The sequence below is a fragment of the Triturus cristatus genome, chromosome 7 (genome assembly GCF_964204655.1).
Source record: "Triturus cristatus chromosome 7, aTriCri1.1, whole genome shotgun sequence".
Classification (NCBI taxonomy): Eukaryota; Metazoa; Chordata; class Amphibia; order Caudata; family Salamandridae; genus Triturus; species Triturus cristatus.
The window spans coordinates 1648417391-1648436934 of NC_140590.1; the positions used below are offsets into that span (position 1 = coordinate 1648417391).

Below are 19544 nucleotides of genomic sequence, written 5' to 3' on the forward strand. Positions count from 1 at the left end.
CATATTCCATGAAGGTATCCAAAACCAGTTGTAAACTAACAAAGAAGACACAGATTGGCATAGCCATGTTTTCCAACAAAAAAAAGTGTTGGACAAATGTCTGTGTAGTCTAAAAAACGCAAACCCACATAGCAAAATACTGAAAAAGATGTGTTTTGTGAAAAACTACAATATATTCATCCAATTCACTGTTCAGACGACAGTATTCCATCCATATCCTGCTAAGCCATGTCCCAAAATCCAATGGTGCATATAGTCAAAATGTTTTGTTTGAACAAAACATCCAGGAGAAAAATTCAAAATGTCACCAAAATCCAATTGTTGATCTAGAGCATCCATTTCGTTCTTACTCCCATATGTTTTTAGTGCCATTTACACCATATACTAAGGGGTCTAGTAGGATGTAAGGCGGTGGGACCACCGCTGCGCTGGCGGTGTGGAAAAATGCCTTTTTCAGCCCCCCAGCAGCTGACATCACGCCCGCCATATTAGTATGGACAAACATAGGCCAATTCCCGACCACCGCGGTGCGACGTGCACTGCCATCAAAGTGGTGGGAGCCAATGGAGACTCACCGCCGTGCGGAATGATGTCCGCCCCGCTCCACAAATTAGGATGACTCAAGTAAGCAGACGCACCACAGCGTAGACAACGCCCAACCAGAGATGGCGGAAGCTCAACAGCGGAGCGCGAAACCAGAGTCCTGGTCACAACCGTCATGGACGCAGCTCTACACGTCTTTCCGGTGCTGTACCTGCTACATCACCAGGAACTCATGGACCGCCACGGACGCCGCCGCAGGTACGCAACAACACAACACACGGCCTGACACAGAGTCCAAATCCACATCAGACACCCTAGGGGGGACAGGGACACATCCACAAGGGCACCCACACATCACCCACTAGCCACTAAGTCACCCCGCTGCATCCTGTACACACAGCTACCGCCACCATGTAGCAATGTCCCGGTCACGTTACCACAGCGGCGAACACAGGCAAATACATGCCCACAATGCAGAAGGCAGTGCCAGGCATGGGCAGGGCACAAAGACCACAGGGCCACACCCACTCCCACCACACACTAGCACACCCCATGAAGGCACATGCCATGTGCCCCTCCTGTGCACCCCATGCACAACAACAAGCCAGGGCAATACACACCCTGCACCACACAACAAACAATCATGGAGACACACAATGCAGGTGTGGCAGCACACGAACACACAACACACAGCACAGTTCCACAGGGCCAGGGAAACACACACAACACCACACTCGGGGAAATATCAATGAGGACAAGCAACAAATGAACACATACAAGGAATTAACATCCAAATGGACACACAGCCTGCACTGTCACTTATATATGCCACAGACGGACACACACACACACCCCACATGCCAACAGCAATGGAGCACAACAAATAGGCAAACCAAAGTGGGCTGCACACAAATAGAAGGCCATGGATACACACAACAAGCATGTGTACATCACATCAACACAAGGAACAGAGCACAACACCCTCACACCATCAAAGCACACATGGCTGGCACAGTCAGTGAACTCAAACCACAGACAGCACAGTGCAACAACACAGGGGGAGACAGCAAGGTAAACCACGTATAGGCACCAGGATGAAAGGAAGGCCCTGAAGTCAAACTGGGAACAGCCACACATCCATACAACTACCCCACAGGAGCACACCAGCAGCACTACACACAGGGTCCATCTACACACCTCAGGTCTGACAAACACCATTAAGAATCTACACACATTCCCCCTCACACCAGCATCACACAACACCAGTGCCAAACACACTGAAGGCTGGCAATACTTGACAGACAATATACACACAACCACACACCCTGGGCTCAGCCACAAACATCACACACACACACAGGGATGCCACCACACATGTGGAAACAAATACAACAGACAAACACATAGCCCAACAGAAACACACACAGAGCCACAACAACAACAGACATGCCCTGTGCAGCTAAACTGGGGAAAGACAATGGGAGCACAGACACAACAGGAGTGCACAACCTCTTCACTCAGGAACATTGTACAGACAACATACCACAACACACACAAGAAGTGCATCATCACAGAACAACACAGCCACAGCAAACAAACAGATGCACGGGCAGAACAATCACATAGCAAACACAGCACATCAGGGGATGCACACCAGGCAATCACAAGGCAACATACACACACAGCACTGCATGCACAACACGCGGTGTTTGCACACCAAGCATACCATACACACACAGACATCAGTGACAGAACAGCAACCAGCACAGCACAAAGACAACAGCACACCCAGGAAGTGAAGCAAAAACACAAACAACACACATACATACAACACAACACCCAATAGATGCACACGTCTGGGACACAAAGGTGGAAACAACTTGACCACAGGACTGGGCAGCACACACAGGTGAACTGCATAGGAGCAACCAAGACTGACAAACGGCATCAGAACATCACACATGACCCATTGGGGAAATGCCCTGAGTGACACATTGACCCTGGACAAAGTCCTGCACCACAATGCACAGTGCCACAAATGAAGTCATGGGGAGGCACACACACATACAAACCAAGGGGACAGCTCACACCAAAATGAAGTGTACTGCATGTCAGTAGGGGACATGGCAGGAGTGTACCATACACAAAGAGAGGGAGTGCAGACCCACAATGGGTAGGCAGTTGAATGCACATATAGGGGAGGGCATGACAACACACACAACATGTGTTACGAAAGGGTATGCAGTTCCTAGAGTGGGAAGGGAGGGGGAAAGACAGGTCTTTCTTCATGATGCCCTCACACACCCCGAGAGGTGTCATGCTTCATCATTGGGCTTTGCTCCTCGTCGGGCCGGCGCTGCAGTGCCCAACGGGCTCACCATAAACGGGGCTCTTTGCCAGAGATCTTTTTGAAGAAGCCGTGGGATGCATGCGGGTAAGAGGGCAAGGGGAGTGTAGTGCACGTGAAGTGAAACTTAAAATAAGTCTGGATCAGTCCTATTCATAAGCAATTTTCATGATTAAGGTAGATCCAGCCTAATTAAAAATGAGTGGACGCCCTATGGGGATATAATGTTCCTAACGGGCAGTCACAGTGTGTAGGGTCGACATGTTTCGTGCCTTGTTGCTCTTAAAGAGTCGTGTGGCACTTCTTCAAGACCTACGTGATGGTGTGGTGTACAACCAATGACAGGCTCCTAATATTTGGCGCGGTAGCTTGGCGTGGGGCCCTAGTAGATCTGTACTGGGCGGTTGAAGACCTGTGTAGATAAAGAAGATAAGAAAACGGGGTATTTTTAACAGGGGCCCCCCTTAAAAATGAGCGGGACAGCTGAGGTAGAGCTATCAGTGGCTTGGCAAGCCGGAGGGCTGCTTGGACCAGGTGGTGTAGTGGCACGTGGAGGTGGAGTCATGCAGATGGAAGTCACGGTGTGGCTGGGAGATTTTGGAGGTGTGCCCTTCCACTTCTTGGGGAACCTAAACGGCTTGCCTGACTTTGGATCAATGGGAAGTGGTGTGGGCACAACAGGCACACTCACCACCACTGCTGCTGCAGCAGGTGCAGGCGCTGGCAGCCCCTCTGGTGATGTGCTGGACCCAGCGGAACGCTTTGCCTTGCTTCGCCTCTGCCCCCCTTCCCCTGTTTACTAGGTGTTACCCCTACAGTGCCCTCCAGCTCCTGCTTAACTGGACTTGGAATGGGAGTCGAGGTGGTTGGCGATAATGCCTTGGAGCCCTTCCTAGGTGTACCCTTGGCATGCACCACCTCCTTGGTGGGCACAGACACAGTACAATTATCTTTGCGCGATGCTTTAGGGGCAGGAGAGTCCTTGGATGGGGATGCCACAGAGGCATGTGTGTCTGAGGTCTGTGTGCCTGAGGTCTGCTGCTTTGCTATTTGTCCATTGGTGTCACCTGATGGGATTGTCTCCCTGTGCCCTGGGGTGCCTTTGGTCTTCTGAGGGGATGGTGTCTGTGCCCGGGACCGCTTGGGTTGCTGCTTCTGTGTGCTCCGTGTGCTGTATCATGACTTTGATGTATGTGGACCGTGGTCACTATCGTCAGATGTGGCCTCTGCCAGGGGGGTGGACAAAGGGACCGGAGCTGGACTGAGTATGTGCCTGTTGCAGGGCAGACGTCACTGTTGATGACCAAGCCTGGACTGTCCGGTGCATCCCACCTACGTCGGAATGTATGCCTTCCATGAAAGCAACCACCTGCGCCAATTTCTTGTCATGGTCAATGAAGGCATCGAGGAGAGCTGTCTGGCCTACATACAGCTGGCGCAAAATGGCCACACACTCAGCACTGATGGCAGGAGGGGGGGGACAGGGGCAGCGGCGCCCGGGGTGAAGGACACTCTTCCCCTCTTACTGAGGCGGACACGGGCAGCACCAGAGGAAGTGGCTGGGAGGGTGGGCAATGGCCGCTGTGTGGTTGAAGTCGATGCAGAGTCTCGTTCCCTGTGCCCTCCAACATGGATGCATCCCCACTGGCATCGAATGATGTGGTGCTTTGCGTCTCAGGCTGGGACTCCTCCAGCAGACTCCTGTCCCCCTCTGAGGCGCTGGTGACATCTGTGTCACTGGGCTCCTGGGCAGCTGTGGTGCTCGTTTCACCCCCACTAGTGTCCGTCTCCTGTTCCTCCATAACCACAGGTGATGCTGCATGGGAGAGAGAGATGTAGGGTCAGGTCAGTGGCAGCAACAGAACAAACATATGCAAGCAATGCATGACAAAAGTTGACCAAATCTACATGTTGCACACCACCCTGTGCAATCACATCGTGCCAACTCACTACATAGACTCAGGCAGTGCGTGGAAACAGGATACTCCGGCATGAGTGAGCCATGTGATGACCACACAGCACAACACCCGGCTTGTGGCTCTGTTCAAACAACACACAACTAGTTCTGAGCACACCTAGGGACATGATGGGGGCACACTACTTGTTGCCAATGACAACAGACCCAGACTACAACATGACAGTTCACAATGGACATTAGCCCATGCCACCCACCATTGATGTACGCACAGTCAGATCGGGCACACTGCCGTTCCCTCCCATGGGATTCCCAAGACTACACCAATGCAGAAGAAACCTGAAGAGCACAACTCAGAATGTAATGTGAAGGCACAGCATCCAAATCACCTTTGTAAGTACAGGTTGGGCAAATGCATGCCACAGGCACCCAGGCCAGCAGCCACTTACATGCCACAGCATCACACTACCAACATCACAGAGGCCAGCACTGGCACAAGCTCTGTACACATGCAGCCACTCCCAGCCAAATTCAGACTCCCCAAATGCTCACCCCTGGCTTGCTGCTGATGCTCCTTCAAACGTGCATCCAGCTCAAGCTGTGTCGCTGCCAAGATGTGCCCCATTAGTGGTGTCATACTGCGCCATGCTAGACACCCAGTGCGAGGAAGCAGCCCCAAGGTCATCTACGCCACATTCTTTGCCAGCCGGCTGATGTCGTCCCATCTGTTGTGGCAGTGGTTGCGCCGTCGGTGTGAGACCCCCAGGGCTCGCACCTTCACTGCAATGGCCCTCCACACGGCCTTACGCTGGTGTACCTTGAGCTGCAGGCATGGGAAACAAGAGTGGGAAATGATCAGTGAGGCTCACTCCCACACATATATAGCCCCCTTGGGTCATTTCAAAGGTGCCAAGCTGCAGCAATTGGTGGTCCAGGTCTGCCTCTTTCAAATGCATCCAATGACCGCCTTCACGGTGGTGGAGCACGCCTACCGCGATCTTCAAAATTGCATCATGCCACCGCAATCATGGCTCCCATTGGCTGTAAGGGCATGCTCCATGGCGGTGACAACGCAGGGGCCCGGGATGCGCTACCGCGATTTCAGTGGCGAAGCATGCCAACCGCCATTTCCACATGTCTCCATGCCTCTCACTACTGCACTTGTGTGAATGGGTGTGCTGGTGACACACCGACAGGGTCAGGCAGTAGGTACCACGATTTGGGTGCCATACAATGGCGATGGCCATCTGTCAAACATCAACAGTGCACAGCGCCAACATGTTCAAAGGCACATCATTGTGCACACGATGCCAATGCTCAATTTACTCCACTGATGGCTACACATGCCATGTTTGTGTGTGTGTAACGTAGATTTGCCTGTACCCACTCACATGTCACTTATGGATTTGATGTTGGTGTAGGCAGGACAGTGTTGTTCTGGACTGTACAATATGTACACATGTCAATGTGTTGAGGTCCAGTGACAATCACAGTGATGCTGATCTCAATGAATGATGATCTATTTAGCATTGCCTCTCATGTCTGCTCATGAACACATACGTCATTCCAGTGCAGACTGTGGTCATTGTGTGGTGGATGTGTGCCAGGTTGTAATGACGCATTAAGGTGTAACAGGTACAGCAGCTAGGTATGAGACAGTGGTTTAGAGTAGTTACAAATATGCTGGATGCTATACTCCCAGGCATGCCCATGTGAACTGTGTCCATATCCCTATGTGCATTCACATTGACCAAGGTGGGGTTTGACGTACTTGTCTTGTGTAGGTTGACACATGTGCCCTTTGTGTAGCTGAAGGTGTCACTCCTTATAAGCTGGTCTGTTAGTCTCTATAGACGTCAGTCATTGTTGTTGTTGTTGTGTCATCCAGAACGTGATATGCTGTGCACATCTCATGATGTATTGCATTGACAGGCGTCCACTATCTTCTCAAATAGGAGGAGGCCAAATTGGACTCGTCACTTGACGGTGCTGGAGGACATGGAGGATGTTGCGATCATACGGAAATGCCGCCTGGACAGAGCCACCCTAAAAACCCTTTGTGATCTGTTGGAGCCCCACTTGCAGCCCTGCAGGACATATCCAACATCTTTCACCCCTACTTATAAGGTGATGGCAGCCCTGCATTTTTTTGCCACTGGATCGTTCCAGGAGACTGTGGCCAGCGCTGGTGGGATGTCACAACCGATGTTCAGCATGGTGCTGCTTGATGTACTGTCCGCAATGATGCTATACAAGGACAGATGCATCCATTTCCCCAGGAGTGCTGAATTGCCAGCTGTGAAGGGAGACTTCTATCCCCTCTGGCACATCCCCAATGTTGTTGGGACCATTGATTGCACCCAGGTCGGTCTTGTGCCACCACAGGCAAGTGAGCACATTTACCGCAATCGCAAGCATTACCACTCCATCAATGTGCAAGTGGTGTGCCTGGCATATACGACGATCTCGCACGTGTGTGCCAAATTCCCAGGCTCGGCCCATGACTCCTACATCCTGCAGAACAGCATAGTGCCCCAGCTGATGGCTAATCTTCCAGAGCGTGCATGGATTGTGGGTGAGTATGCCTAGTCATGTGGCATGCTGTGTGTGTGACCTGCTGCCCTGAGCCTCAGCGACGTTGCAATGTCTATTTGTGTTTGTCATACCTAGGTGACTCTGCATATTCCAACCGTCCCTGTTTGCTGAGCCCACTGCGGAATCCCAGGTCCCCGGCTGAAGTCCCCTACAAAGAGGCCCATGGGAGGACACTTTGTGTGGTGAAGCGTACTTTTGGTCTGCTCAAGTCACGTTTCCGCTGCCTGGACAAGACCGGAGGTGCACTGGCATACTCGCCCAGGAAGGTGTGTCAGATTGTTGTGGCATGCTGCATGCTCCACAACCTAGCCATTCGCAAGGAGATTCCCCTGCTCCTGGATGATGGTGAGGACCCAAGGCCCCAGCCTGCAAACTAAGCTGTGTCCAGTGATGAGGACAGTGGAGAGGAGGATGGGGTTGACCTGCGTGAACAGCTCATCACCCGCTACTTCACTTGACGGTGGGTGTCAATGTGCAACATACCCATTGTCTGACGATATTGCTGTTGTCGTGAAGGGGCAGGTGAGAATTGTAGCATCAGCCAGTTGTAGACTCAGTGGTGGTTGGAAATGTTTCTGGGACATGTCATTTGGGAACATCAACAGGACGTGTATGTGGACACTTGGTGGCCATTGTGACATGTGCATGTTGGGTTATCCTGATGGTAGGGGTTATGTGATGTCTGCGATGCCACACCCAGACCAGTGGCAGTTGTTCTGTTGTGTTTCCCTAGGTGCCTTCAACTTCTCCTTGCCTACATACAGCCCATGCTCCTGGTACACTGTGATCATGCTGAAGACTGTACACCCTGCAATAAAGACAGAGCAGACAACATGTGCGTCAGGATATTTTATTTACAATGGTGAGATGTGAGGAGGGTGTACATTTCCATTGGGGGGTGGAGCAGTGAGTTGACAGTTGTGGTAGATGAGATAGTCGAGTAGTCACCACATTGCTGTGGTGACCCAGTCCAAAAGACAGATGCCATTCACAAGGCAGTGTGGGGAAGGACAGTCAAAAAAGTCAATGCAGTGGTAGAGAGGGTTGCCATCATGGCTGGCTCCATGACTGGCGTCTGGCAGGTGCTTGGCCTCCAGATACTCCCAGGGTCTTCTTAGGATGGCTCCTTCATCGTTTGGTAGGGAGGGCCATGCTGCAGGGCCAGTGGGGTCTGAGGACTCACCCCTCTCTTTGGGCGCAGGGGAGGATGGTGAACTGTCATTGTGCGGCCCACCAGAGGGAGGTGGAGGTGTTGTCTGTGGCGCATGCCTGTCCCTCAGTACCGCCACTTGCTGGCCCAAGAGGTCCACGATTTGTCCCATGCGGGGGTCGATGGACCTCATCAGCAGGATGAGCTCGTGCAACAGTTCGTCCGACCGGCCAGTTTGTCCCTGGGCCTGTTCGTATGCACCCAGGACTCTGGTGATGTGTTGCAGGGAGTGGGTCCCAGCCTCCTGGTGTCCCTGCATGCCCCTGCCCCCTCCACCTGCCCTGCTGCCACAGACCTGTTGCCTCACCACTGTGGGCACCCGCATCCCCTCCCTGCCCTCCTCCGTCGGTGGTGTGTGCTGGTCATCCTCTGGCACAGGGAGGGTGTTGCAGGCAGCACTGGTGGTGGTGGTGGCCGCACAGGCCGTGACAGCAGGGGTCTGCTGTGGAGTTGTTGTTGGCACAGATGTGGTGGGGGGACGATGGGGTCCTGGGACCTGTTGTTCCCTGGCACACCAGATGGTCTGGCCTCGAGCTCATCGTCCATGGAATCCTGGGAGTCAACATCCGAGAGTCCTTGTACCGAAGGTGGACACTGGCTCTGCAGGTTGCTGGTGTTGTCCTCTGCAGTGAGTTCTTGGTCACCTGTGGGTCAAATGTGAAATGGTCATTGTAGTGCACCTGGCAAGCTTTGTGTTAAGCTGTGTGTCATTCACTTTTTGCACACTGCACAATTGACATATCACATTGTTGACTATGTGTAGTACTGTGCTTCCTGACATGATGCAGTGGCACAGGCATTACTGGTCCATGGTGTGAGGTGTCAAGGCATATCATGTGACCCGTGGACAATTGAGGTTTACAGGGACTTTTTGCCATCTAGGGCCTGGCACAACATGTGTTTAATTGAGAACTCATTGTTTATTTGTCTGACCTAGCAGACGTCACATCTGGCCATGGACTGGCCATTGTCATCTCCTTTGTCCTGTCATGTGCATATCTTGATTTGTGCCACCACACATGCTTTCATATTTTTTGAATCGTCCTTGTTGCACTTGCCCCATGGCCATGCACACGTAACGAGGTGCTGTGCAGGATTGTGCCCTGATTTTCTTCCACTTGTGCATTGGTGTGTCACACTTTGGTGGCTGTGACAGTTTCCTTAGCTTACCTGTGTGCACACTGTGCTTGGCAATGGGGTAGGTATGCCTCTTTGTGCAACGAGAGGGCTGGTTTTGTCATATGGCACCATTCAATTTTTGAAAAATGGGTGGGTGCACGTACTGGCTACTTACCTGTAAGTTTGTTTGGTTTACTGCTATGACTTCCAGCTGCTCCTGGGTGGGGGAGAGCTCCATCCTGCTGAGGTGTGGGACAGTGGGAATGTTGGGAGTAGTGGTGCAGGCCTCCCACCCACAGACACCCTCCCAGGGAAGATGGCTACCTACCTGTGAGTTTGATGTGGGTTGTGTAATGGCTGACACATGCTTCTGGGTCAGGTGGGGGGAGGGATCCATCTTGGTAGGTTGTGGAACAGGGGGCATGGTGTGAGTAGTGGTGCAGGCCCCCCACCCCAGACACCCTCCCAGGAAAGATGGCTACCTACCTGTAAGTTTGAGGAGGGTGGTGTAATAGCTTCCAACTGCTGGGGGGGGAGGGATCCATCTTGCTAGGCTGTGGGACAGGGGGCATGGTGGGAGTAGTGGTGCAGGCCCCCCACCCCAGACACCCTCCCAGGGAATATGGCTACCTACCTGTAAGTTTGTTTGGTGTACTGCAATGGCTTCCGACTACTTCTGGGTGGGGTGGGGGGGGGGGAGGGTTCCATCCTGCTCAGGTGTGGGACAGAGGGCATGGTGGGAGTAGTGGTGCAGGCCTCCCAGCCACAAACACCCTCACTGTGAAGATGGCTACCTACCTGTGAGTTTGATGTGGGTTGTGTAATGGCGGACACATTTTTCTGGGTGGGGTGGGGGGAGGGATCCATCTTGCTGATGCTGTGTGCCAGGGGTCCTGGTGGGAGTTGTAGTGCTGTCTGTCTGTACACATGCCCCCATGGTAATGTTTGTAGCTACGTTTGGGGTGAATGGGAGTGGGTGAGTGTTGGATCTGTGAGCCATGTTTTTGTGAGTGTGTGGTGCAGATGGATGGTATGTGTCCTAGGTGGTGTAGCTTTGTAGTTGTGCAAGACAGTACATAGCAGAGTGGCGGTAGTCATTGGTTTGTACTTACCAGCCTCCACACCCCCGGCTACTCCTGTGAGACTCTCTGGATGCAGTATGGCAAGCACCTTCTCCTCCCATTGTGTGGATGGTTTTGGTGGAATGGGAGGGCCACCGCCAGTCCTCTGAGCCAGCTTATGGTTCTTGCTCCTCCTCTCCTTGACCACCCTCTTCAGATCATGCCAACACTTCATGATCTCCTTTTTTATCTTGGGGTGGTCCCTACTGCATTGACCCTTTGGACTATCCTTGCCCACATTTGTGTCCTTGTGGCTAATGGTGTCTGTTGGACCGGGGTACCAAAAAGCTGTGGCTCCATCTACCATGACCTTCAACTCACTCTCAGTGAATTTGGGCATTTTCTGTGTGGCCATGGTGTGTGGTGTGCAAAGTGATTGTGGGTGCAGGAGTGTGAGTGGTGGTTGTGGTTGTGCTGTGTATGGTGTGTGTTGTGCAGGGGGGTTAGTTGTGCTGGTGTGGAGGTGTTGGTGGTGCTGTGTGGCTAGTGATGTTGTGTCCTTTGCCTCTCCTGTCAGCTGTGGTATGTATTCCTTCTCTCCTGGAGTTTTGCAAGGGATTGTGGTCAGGGAAGGGGCAGGTTTTATACTCAGCTATGTGGGTCTGTCCAATTGGGATGTTGCGGACAGGTGTTCTGGGATTTGTATTTTTCGTATAGCCATGTGGTTTTGTCACTGGGGTCTGTTTTGTGTATTTGGGGGGCATGGCTAGTTTTCTGTGTGCACTTTTTGGCCTTTTTGTGGGGTTTTGGCTTCGTCCGCCATATTTTTTACGGTTTGTCCGCCGCGGTGGCTGTGCTTCAGCTCTTCCGCTGGCTCTTCCATACATCCCATTGTGCGACCACGGCGGTCGGAGACAGCGGTACGTACCGCGGGACCGTCGAGGATATCCTAATTTTCGGTGTGGTGTCTCCACTATACTTGCGGCGGGTTGGTGTTTTTCCACCGTGATTCCGACTGCCGCGGATGGATTTTGGCCATCTCCGCCCGCTACGGGCAGTTTTTCTTGGCCTCATTCCGCCGCGGTCTTAATATTTTGGTGGTAATCCTAATTTGGCCGCCGGTTTTCCCACGGTGATGGCGGGCGGTTGTTTTCCGCTTCCATGGCGGTCGGGGCGTTTTTCCACCCGCCATCCTAATGGACCTCTAAGTTTTAAAAAACACATTGTAAATTTTAAAAAAAAAAATCCCATTATAATCATTCTTTATTAAAATGAGTTTTCTTAAAGCAAAGAATAAAAAAAAAAAACAATCAACCCGACGTGGGCCCACAACTTCTAGCTACAGAGGAATGAAAAATTGGTTAAAACATTCAAAATGTACATCTTACTAACAAAGATCTAACTGCCTCCCTCTGCTCTCCTTACAATAAAGTATGCCACCCATACTCTGTTTAATAAATTACATTTGACTTACCTGACCACAGCTCTTCCTTGCTTCTGATTTTGAGTGCAATGCTCCACTGACTGTAGAAACAGACGTACAACCGCATATGTGAAACCTGAAAGGAAAAAGGATAATTTCTCCTTTAGAACTCAATGGAAAAGCATGGGATAGTACTTTAAAAAACTGCTTGCAATATGTTAATAAAGTTTTTTGAAGAAAGAAACTATGTAATATTTTTAGAATTATTTCCAAGCATTTTATTGCACTATTAGCAATTTTGTTTTATATAGACAAAGTTATATGTATAATATGTTTTTAAAATGATTTCAATATATTTTTTCCCTCATCTAAAAGTGTTTTTTTATTTACAGTTTATTCAAATATTAAATATCTATTATATCTCTCCAAGCTAAATGTATTTTTTAAAATGTATAATCTATTGATTTAAAATAGATACTCTGGTATTAAAATGAATACCCTAGTATTAATATACTCCCCAACCCAAACCCCCCATTTCTGACACATCCAAGAATTTTTGGGAGATTTTTAAAAAGTATTTAGATTAATGCCGGAGTATTAATAAACTCCGCCACCCAAAGCCCCTTATTCTCTCACATTCAGTGACAGAGGGTCGGTTTTATACACCCAAGAGTAATTTCTAATGTTTAAAAATATAATAAAAATATTTACAAATTAATACATTGATAACCAGGTATTAAAAATTACTACCTGATTATTAATTCATACCCCACCTAATAACCCAATTTCCCACAAATCCCATGCCAGAGTTTAGATGTTTACACCCCCAAGAGTTTAATATCTTTTAAACTAAACAAAAATAAATATAAATTAATACTAAGGTATTAAAATCAAAACATTAGCATTAAGTCACTCAGCCACCCAAAACCCTTATTTCCCTCACATCAATTTAACATATATTTCAAATAAATTTTTCAAAACACAAAACTCAACCAAAAACAAAATTAAACATCGATCCTTAACATTATTCCAATATAAAAACGTACCTATTAGACTTAGCATAAAATGCCTTGTAATGGCATGCGTTGTAATGTCCTCTGCATTGCAAAAAATATATTGTAAAATTATTACGCTATAATGCCTGCATTGTAAGGTTAATTTACTAGTTTGGGAACCAGACGTGCCGTACCACCTCTTGCCAAGCCTAGCTCTGATAAGAACATTAGGCCAGCCCTTGACTTCCCTAATAAATCATGGGAGAAACCTAAGCAACAGCAAAACAAGACAAAGTTGAGGTACTCAATGCCCAAAGTCATCAGAGAGATGTTAAGATTTTCATGATCGCACTAAAATCAAGAACCCAGATAGTTATCAGATTTCTGACATCCGTTCTCCTTATTCGTTTCTGGAATCATTTGACTAACAGTACGACAAAGGTGGGTGATCTGATCTCAGACAAGGAGAGTTCGTGCAACTGAAAAGAGAGAATGCTCATCTGACGAGAAGATCCACAAGGTGGCTCTTCCATATAAAGCCCCTTTCCAGAAAAACAAAGTTGCAGCATTGCCAGCTAGATATGCCAGAGACTGTGAGAACACCCCTTTTGAGCAGGAGTTGGGCGGTGACTCTCCTCGACTCTGCGGCAGAGGTCTCCATAGTACGCTAGAATCTCCACCAATTTCTGGTAACAAAAGCAACTTATGCATTCATTATAGTTGAAACCGTGTACAAACACATAGCTCCTCTGGACAGACTATTACTAGGAAATCCAAATTGAGGGTGACTTTCGACGCACCATTTAAGCAATTTTTGGGGACAACTTGACTACTTCTTACGGTAGTCTATTGGCAGAGGTCAATTGGCCTCCACCCTTTGTTCTTGCATGACCCAACAGTGAGAATGTTATTCTCCCTTCTTTCTCACACCTCATCCCAGACAAGGTCAAACATGTATATGTATGTAAAAGGGCATTTGTCCTGGTCTCAGTTCTCCTTACCATGCTTTTCCATAATGGTCTACACCTCAGTTTCAGCCACAGTATATTATTAAACAGGATGCTAAAGCTCCCATTAAAGAAATCCTTTCCCAACTTGAGTAGCAGAGAGTAATAGAACTTCCCGTGTTTCTCAGATGAAAAATCTTTTTTTTCCACTCTGAAACCTCAAATGAAGAATCCTGTTTTTCCTGTTCTGAAACCTGATCGCTCCTATCGTATACTCTTATATTATAGACATTTGAATAGTCATACTTGCACATTCAAGGGGCAAAATACCCACAGTACAATGATGAATAATATCATCCATAAGAAATACAAAACCACATTGGGCATTTCCAATCTTTTTTTATGTCACAATTTGGGTCCTGGGAGCCGTCACTGGTCAGCATTTAGCACCCTTGCTTTTCAGAGGTGCTACACCCAGCTTCCTATGGGCTAGAACAGCCCAGGAGTCTTTGCGGCACACATTGTGCTGATTTTCCATGAGATTGACCCAGATTTACTTTCCTATGTTGATGATATCTATCTCACAAACGATGAAGTGAACCCCCAATTAGCAAGAGTGGATCACATCATTTTGCGGTTTGTTGAACTTGGTTATAAATTTAACTTCAGAAAATCTTACATAGCTTTTTGCAGTGTCCTTTTCTTAGGATATGAAAATAAAAATGAGGGAAAAGTCTTGCCCCTCATTTTCTGGAAAATTGTGCTCTATTGCAGCCTCCATGCACACTTAAAGCAATTGAAATCTATTATTTTGTTTTTTAAATTTTAGGACATACAGATCTAATTATGCACAACACATTAAGTTGCCTTATGCCTTAATATGTCCGGATTTTTTCGCGTCCTGTTGGAGATTGGAACAAATTGCAACACTTAGGTCTTTACAATCGGATATGCTTGAAACACGCATCCTACATACATGTGATAACACCACTAACTTGGTCATCCGGGTATTTCAGGGTGGAATTAGATTCACATATTTAAACTTTAATGAAGGTGAAACGGTACCCATAGCATATGCATTGCATCTATATTCTCCTGCAGAAATGCATTTTGCTTCTACTGAAAAAAATCGAACTGCTGCACATGTGGCCATCCTGAAGGAACGACCACTTGCTCAGCGTAAACGCATTGTCGTTTATCCTATTCCAGCCTTCGAGGCCATCACAAAAGCATTCATCCCTAATGCAAAGTCCCTCCATCTCCCGTGGATAAAATGGGCTACGTCTTAACAACCATGGATGTAGACTTCGTATTCGACCTTTCCTTGAAAACTAAAGAATTTTTGCAATATGAATACTTTTATCCACTGCTTTCTTCAGTTTAGCCTCTTGATCAATGCACAAACATCATTTACACTGATGGTTCTGCTCAACCTGCGATAGCTTCTAAGAAGCAGTATTCTGCATCATTTGCTATTGGTACTGGCACTATGTCAGATGGTGTTTTTAATCCACAAACTATTAGCACCCAGTCCCATGGGGACTGTACTGCACAGTTGGCTGAAGTGAAAGTTTTATTCCATGCTCTTGAAAAATATGGACCCTGAATTCCCCACCATTATGGTGTGTGATTTGTATTACTGGGTACTGTCTTTTAATGATAACACATTTTAAGCAATAAAATGATTTTAAGGATTCCAAGGGTAGCACAAATTGCTTTTGGCAAAGTGGCAGATCCAAAGGATAGGTTGCCAAAAACTCATTATACATACATTGAGTCATCAACTTTCTGGAACACATGCCATAGGGAACATTCTAGCGGATGAAACATCCAAATCTGCAGTTGCCACATCTAAAACAGCAGCAGTAATTGTAGTCTATTTGCAGAGGCACTGTGTGGATGTGGCAATATTGCAAGAAACACACCTCACCCCCAACAGCGGAGTTCTCAAACAGTGTTGATTGAGGAGCCAGTATATAGTGGCAAGTTACACCTCCCATGCCAGGGGTGTGTTGTTGTGGGCACGCAGGGGTTCAATTGTGAAATTACAGGACATGTATATTGACCTAGCAGGTAGATAAGTGATTCCACGATGTAAAAAGGGAGACCTAATAATCCTGTTGGTAGGGTCTATGGCCCTAATTTTGATGACCCCCGTTTCTACATCTCACTCAATGAACATCTTCTCCTGTTGGGGGCTCTACCCAGGATATGGGGGGGGGGGCTCAATTGTATATAGAACCCAGAGTTAGATAGATCTTGGGGCACGGCCAGACACCCTGCGGCTGCGGCCCAGATGCTGGTGGAAATAATACAGCGGTAAGGCCTTCTAGATACATGGCCCCATTGGTCACCCACGAGTGGAGGATTTACACATTACTCCTCCATGCTTGACTACTGGTTGCTATCAAAAGAATTGGCCCCTCAGTTGAGGAAGTGTAAACCATTACCGCGCACATATTCAGAGCATTCACTGGTGATACTACACCTGGAACTGGGCGAGGCTTGGCTGCAGGTGTTCACCTGGCAATTACCTCAATATTCCCTACTTGACCCTGTCTTACGTGATGACAGAGCAGGCGAACACTGAGTTTTCACACACACAATATTGTCTCAGTAGATAAATTCACAACAGTATGGGAAACATTTAGATTTATATCGGAGGCCTCACAATATCCAAATACACAATGGTTCTTAAGTCGCTGCCTAACAGACTGTCTTACATCGTGAAAGAAATTGCAGCATTAGAGAAAAGCCACATGAAGACAGCGGAAGCGCATCTACTGGGGGAGATTAAAGCTAAATTAGACTATTATCTTGAAACTGCACTGCAGGAGGTAAATCATTCAGGCAAATATGCTATGGCCAAAATACAGCTGAGCCTTTCAGCAAGGATTTTAGCATAGATTTTATTATCACAGTTTAACAATGAAACCGGTCTATATGAATCACAGCTCTTTGTACATTTCCCCGGCTTCAAAATGTATGTAATGGTAGCTTCATTCCATGATACCGATATAGGCAACTCTTTTTCGAAAATCACATTAAATAATTCTGTCAGAATTGGCAAATAAATTTCCTGCTAAGGCTTATAAACGTCATGCAGCAACCCATCTGGAACAGCTGCCTTGCCCTGTTTACCAGTCTTGGGTGCTTGTTCCACTTCCAAAAGGTGAAAGTCTTCCTCAATCTCCTTGCTACTCTTTACAACTACCCGGTATCTTTGCATTAAAAACTTACTGACCAAATTACTCAGTCAGTCAGTTTTTGTTTTCCATGCTAGTAATTTACTACAATTTTCCCCATAGTCAAAGTAAGTGATTTTGCTGATCTCCCCTCTTTTTTGAACCCTATCCTCTACCGTAGAGGCTAACTTTATTTTTAGATTTAATAAAAGTAACTGCAAAGCATCTAGCTTATTCTTTTTTTAAATTTAATGCGACTATTTTATCTTCTATTACTCTTATCCGTTTTTCCAGGTATGTTATCTCCCTCGTATATACCCACCTCTTAGCAGTAGAGAGACTTCCTATTCTTCCCCTTCGATAAGCCTGATAGGTGTCCCATACTACTTCCACGGGGCAGAACCCAGATTAAATAGAAAAATGTCTTCTCTTTATTTAACAATCCTATAAATTCCTGGTCAAATAACAAAGTGAGATTATCTGTCCATCTGGTCTGCAAATTTTCATGTGTTAGGGCTAAGTCTAAAAGAACCGCAGAGTGATTTGATAGATGAGCCCCTATATGTTCAATATCTTGTACCTGATCTTTTAAGTTATAGTCTATTATTATAGGTGTATCCTCTTCTAACTCCTGCTCTCTGTCGCCAAATATCACATAGGCCGATTTGCTTCATGGCAGATTTTATCTGTGCCATTATTTTTCATTGACTGTTAAGCTACTTTCAGTCAAGACTGCGTTAAAATCTCCTTCTATAATAATTGGGTCCGGGAAATTCAATAATTCTGCTAGCATCTCCCTGAAAGGGGCTATTTTGTCTATATTAGGTCCATAATACCCCGCCAATGTAAAACTAACCCTGGATGGAGTACACAGAGTGGCACTCCCCCGAGTTAAAAACTAAGTAGAAATCCGCTCCACTCTACCCTTCCAATACACAGAAAATAAAAACAATTACCTGCTCTGGCATCTCCGGGCTGCTCTCCTCTTCGCCGTGGTCTCTCCTCCTCCTTGCTGTCCTTGCCCGTCACAGCATACCCCTACATTGTACGTCTTGCGAGGACTGTGCATGTACACATGCAGTCCTCCCAAGGCGTACAACGCAGGGGTATGCTGCAACCGGTGAGGAGGACAGACCACGACAAGGAGGAGGCCAGCCCAGAGACGGCAGAACAGGTAAGTCTTTTTATTTTTTAGTTTTGGGTGTTTGCACAGCAGGGGATAACTCCGCTCCACCACAGAGTCGGAATTTTGCCTGAACTCCACTTTCCCAATGGAGCGCGGTGTTGGCAAATCTCTGCAAACTTTGCTGGCGGAGTAGAATTTGCCACCCTGTCTTATATAAACTCTTGTCCATACGCCACCAATTTTGCTATAAGCCAGCTCTCTGAGCCATCTGAAAAACTAATAGTTACCTTAGCATCTTGTTTTAACAGATTAGCTGCCCATTTTGTAACTGACAAGTGTTTTGTATCCATTATCTGTTGTACCCATCTCCTGGACATAAATAAGTCTACATACTTTTTCCATCAAGTGCGTCTCTTGCAGAATTATAACCTGAGCGGGGTAATCTTGAAAGTATTGCAGTAGTCTTTGTAGTGAGGACTGCTACTTCTATACGTACATTGCTAAGTTAGCACAACCGGGTTAGATGTTAGAAAGCCATCTTGCCACTTTTGCTGCTTTTGCACACGACACTGCAGTTACATGTTATTATTTGAGAAATGCTTGCTCGCCTTTCACATGAGAACTGTCTGTTGTTCACATCCCTAACAGTGAGCTGCGACCTTGGTCTGAACATTGTGTAAAGAAACAGTCTGGGTCGCTAGACAGTGCATGTTTTTGGGTTCAGGTTGATCGACCCACTATTTAGCCATAACACGCACGCAGCTGCAAATACCTGAAAGTCGAGTGCTTTTAATATTGCAGGCTGCATGCTTTACACACATTCGGAAGAAGAGCTTTCCCAGGAGCAGAGTATACCTGATCCTGTGATGTGATTCCACTAAGCTGATCTTTACGGTATGGGGTTCCCCATTCAAGCCTAGAGACCTTCTATTAGTCTAATATTAGTTTACTAGCGAAAGGAAGGTGGCTGTAATCCACTGTCATTTTATTATGATTTCTCCTTTCATTTTCTATGGTATTGTAACTATGCTGATGGTTTTGATTTTAATCATTTGTCTGCTTATGTTAGCCAAAGTAC

The 19544-nt window shown here is 47.4% G+C and overlaps 1 protein-coding gene across 3 annotated transcripts in view; it reads right to left on the minus strand.

The window, feature by feature from the left end:
• ARFGAP1 (ARF GTPase activating protein 1) overlaps positions 1-19544 on the minus strand; it is a 545635-nt gene that overhangs the window by 393569 nt on the left and 132522 nt on the right. The window contains exon 3 of one of the 3 annotated variants that reach the window (XM_085619704.1): positions 12265-12349. In XM_085619704.1, the coding sequence (XP_085475830.1) occupies positions 12265-12349 (85 nt within the window). Of the gene's footprint in view, positions 1-12264; positions 12350-19544 lie in introns of those variants that run through there. The other 2 variants (XM_085619708.1, XM_085619707.1) reach the window with 2 other exon arrangements.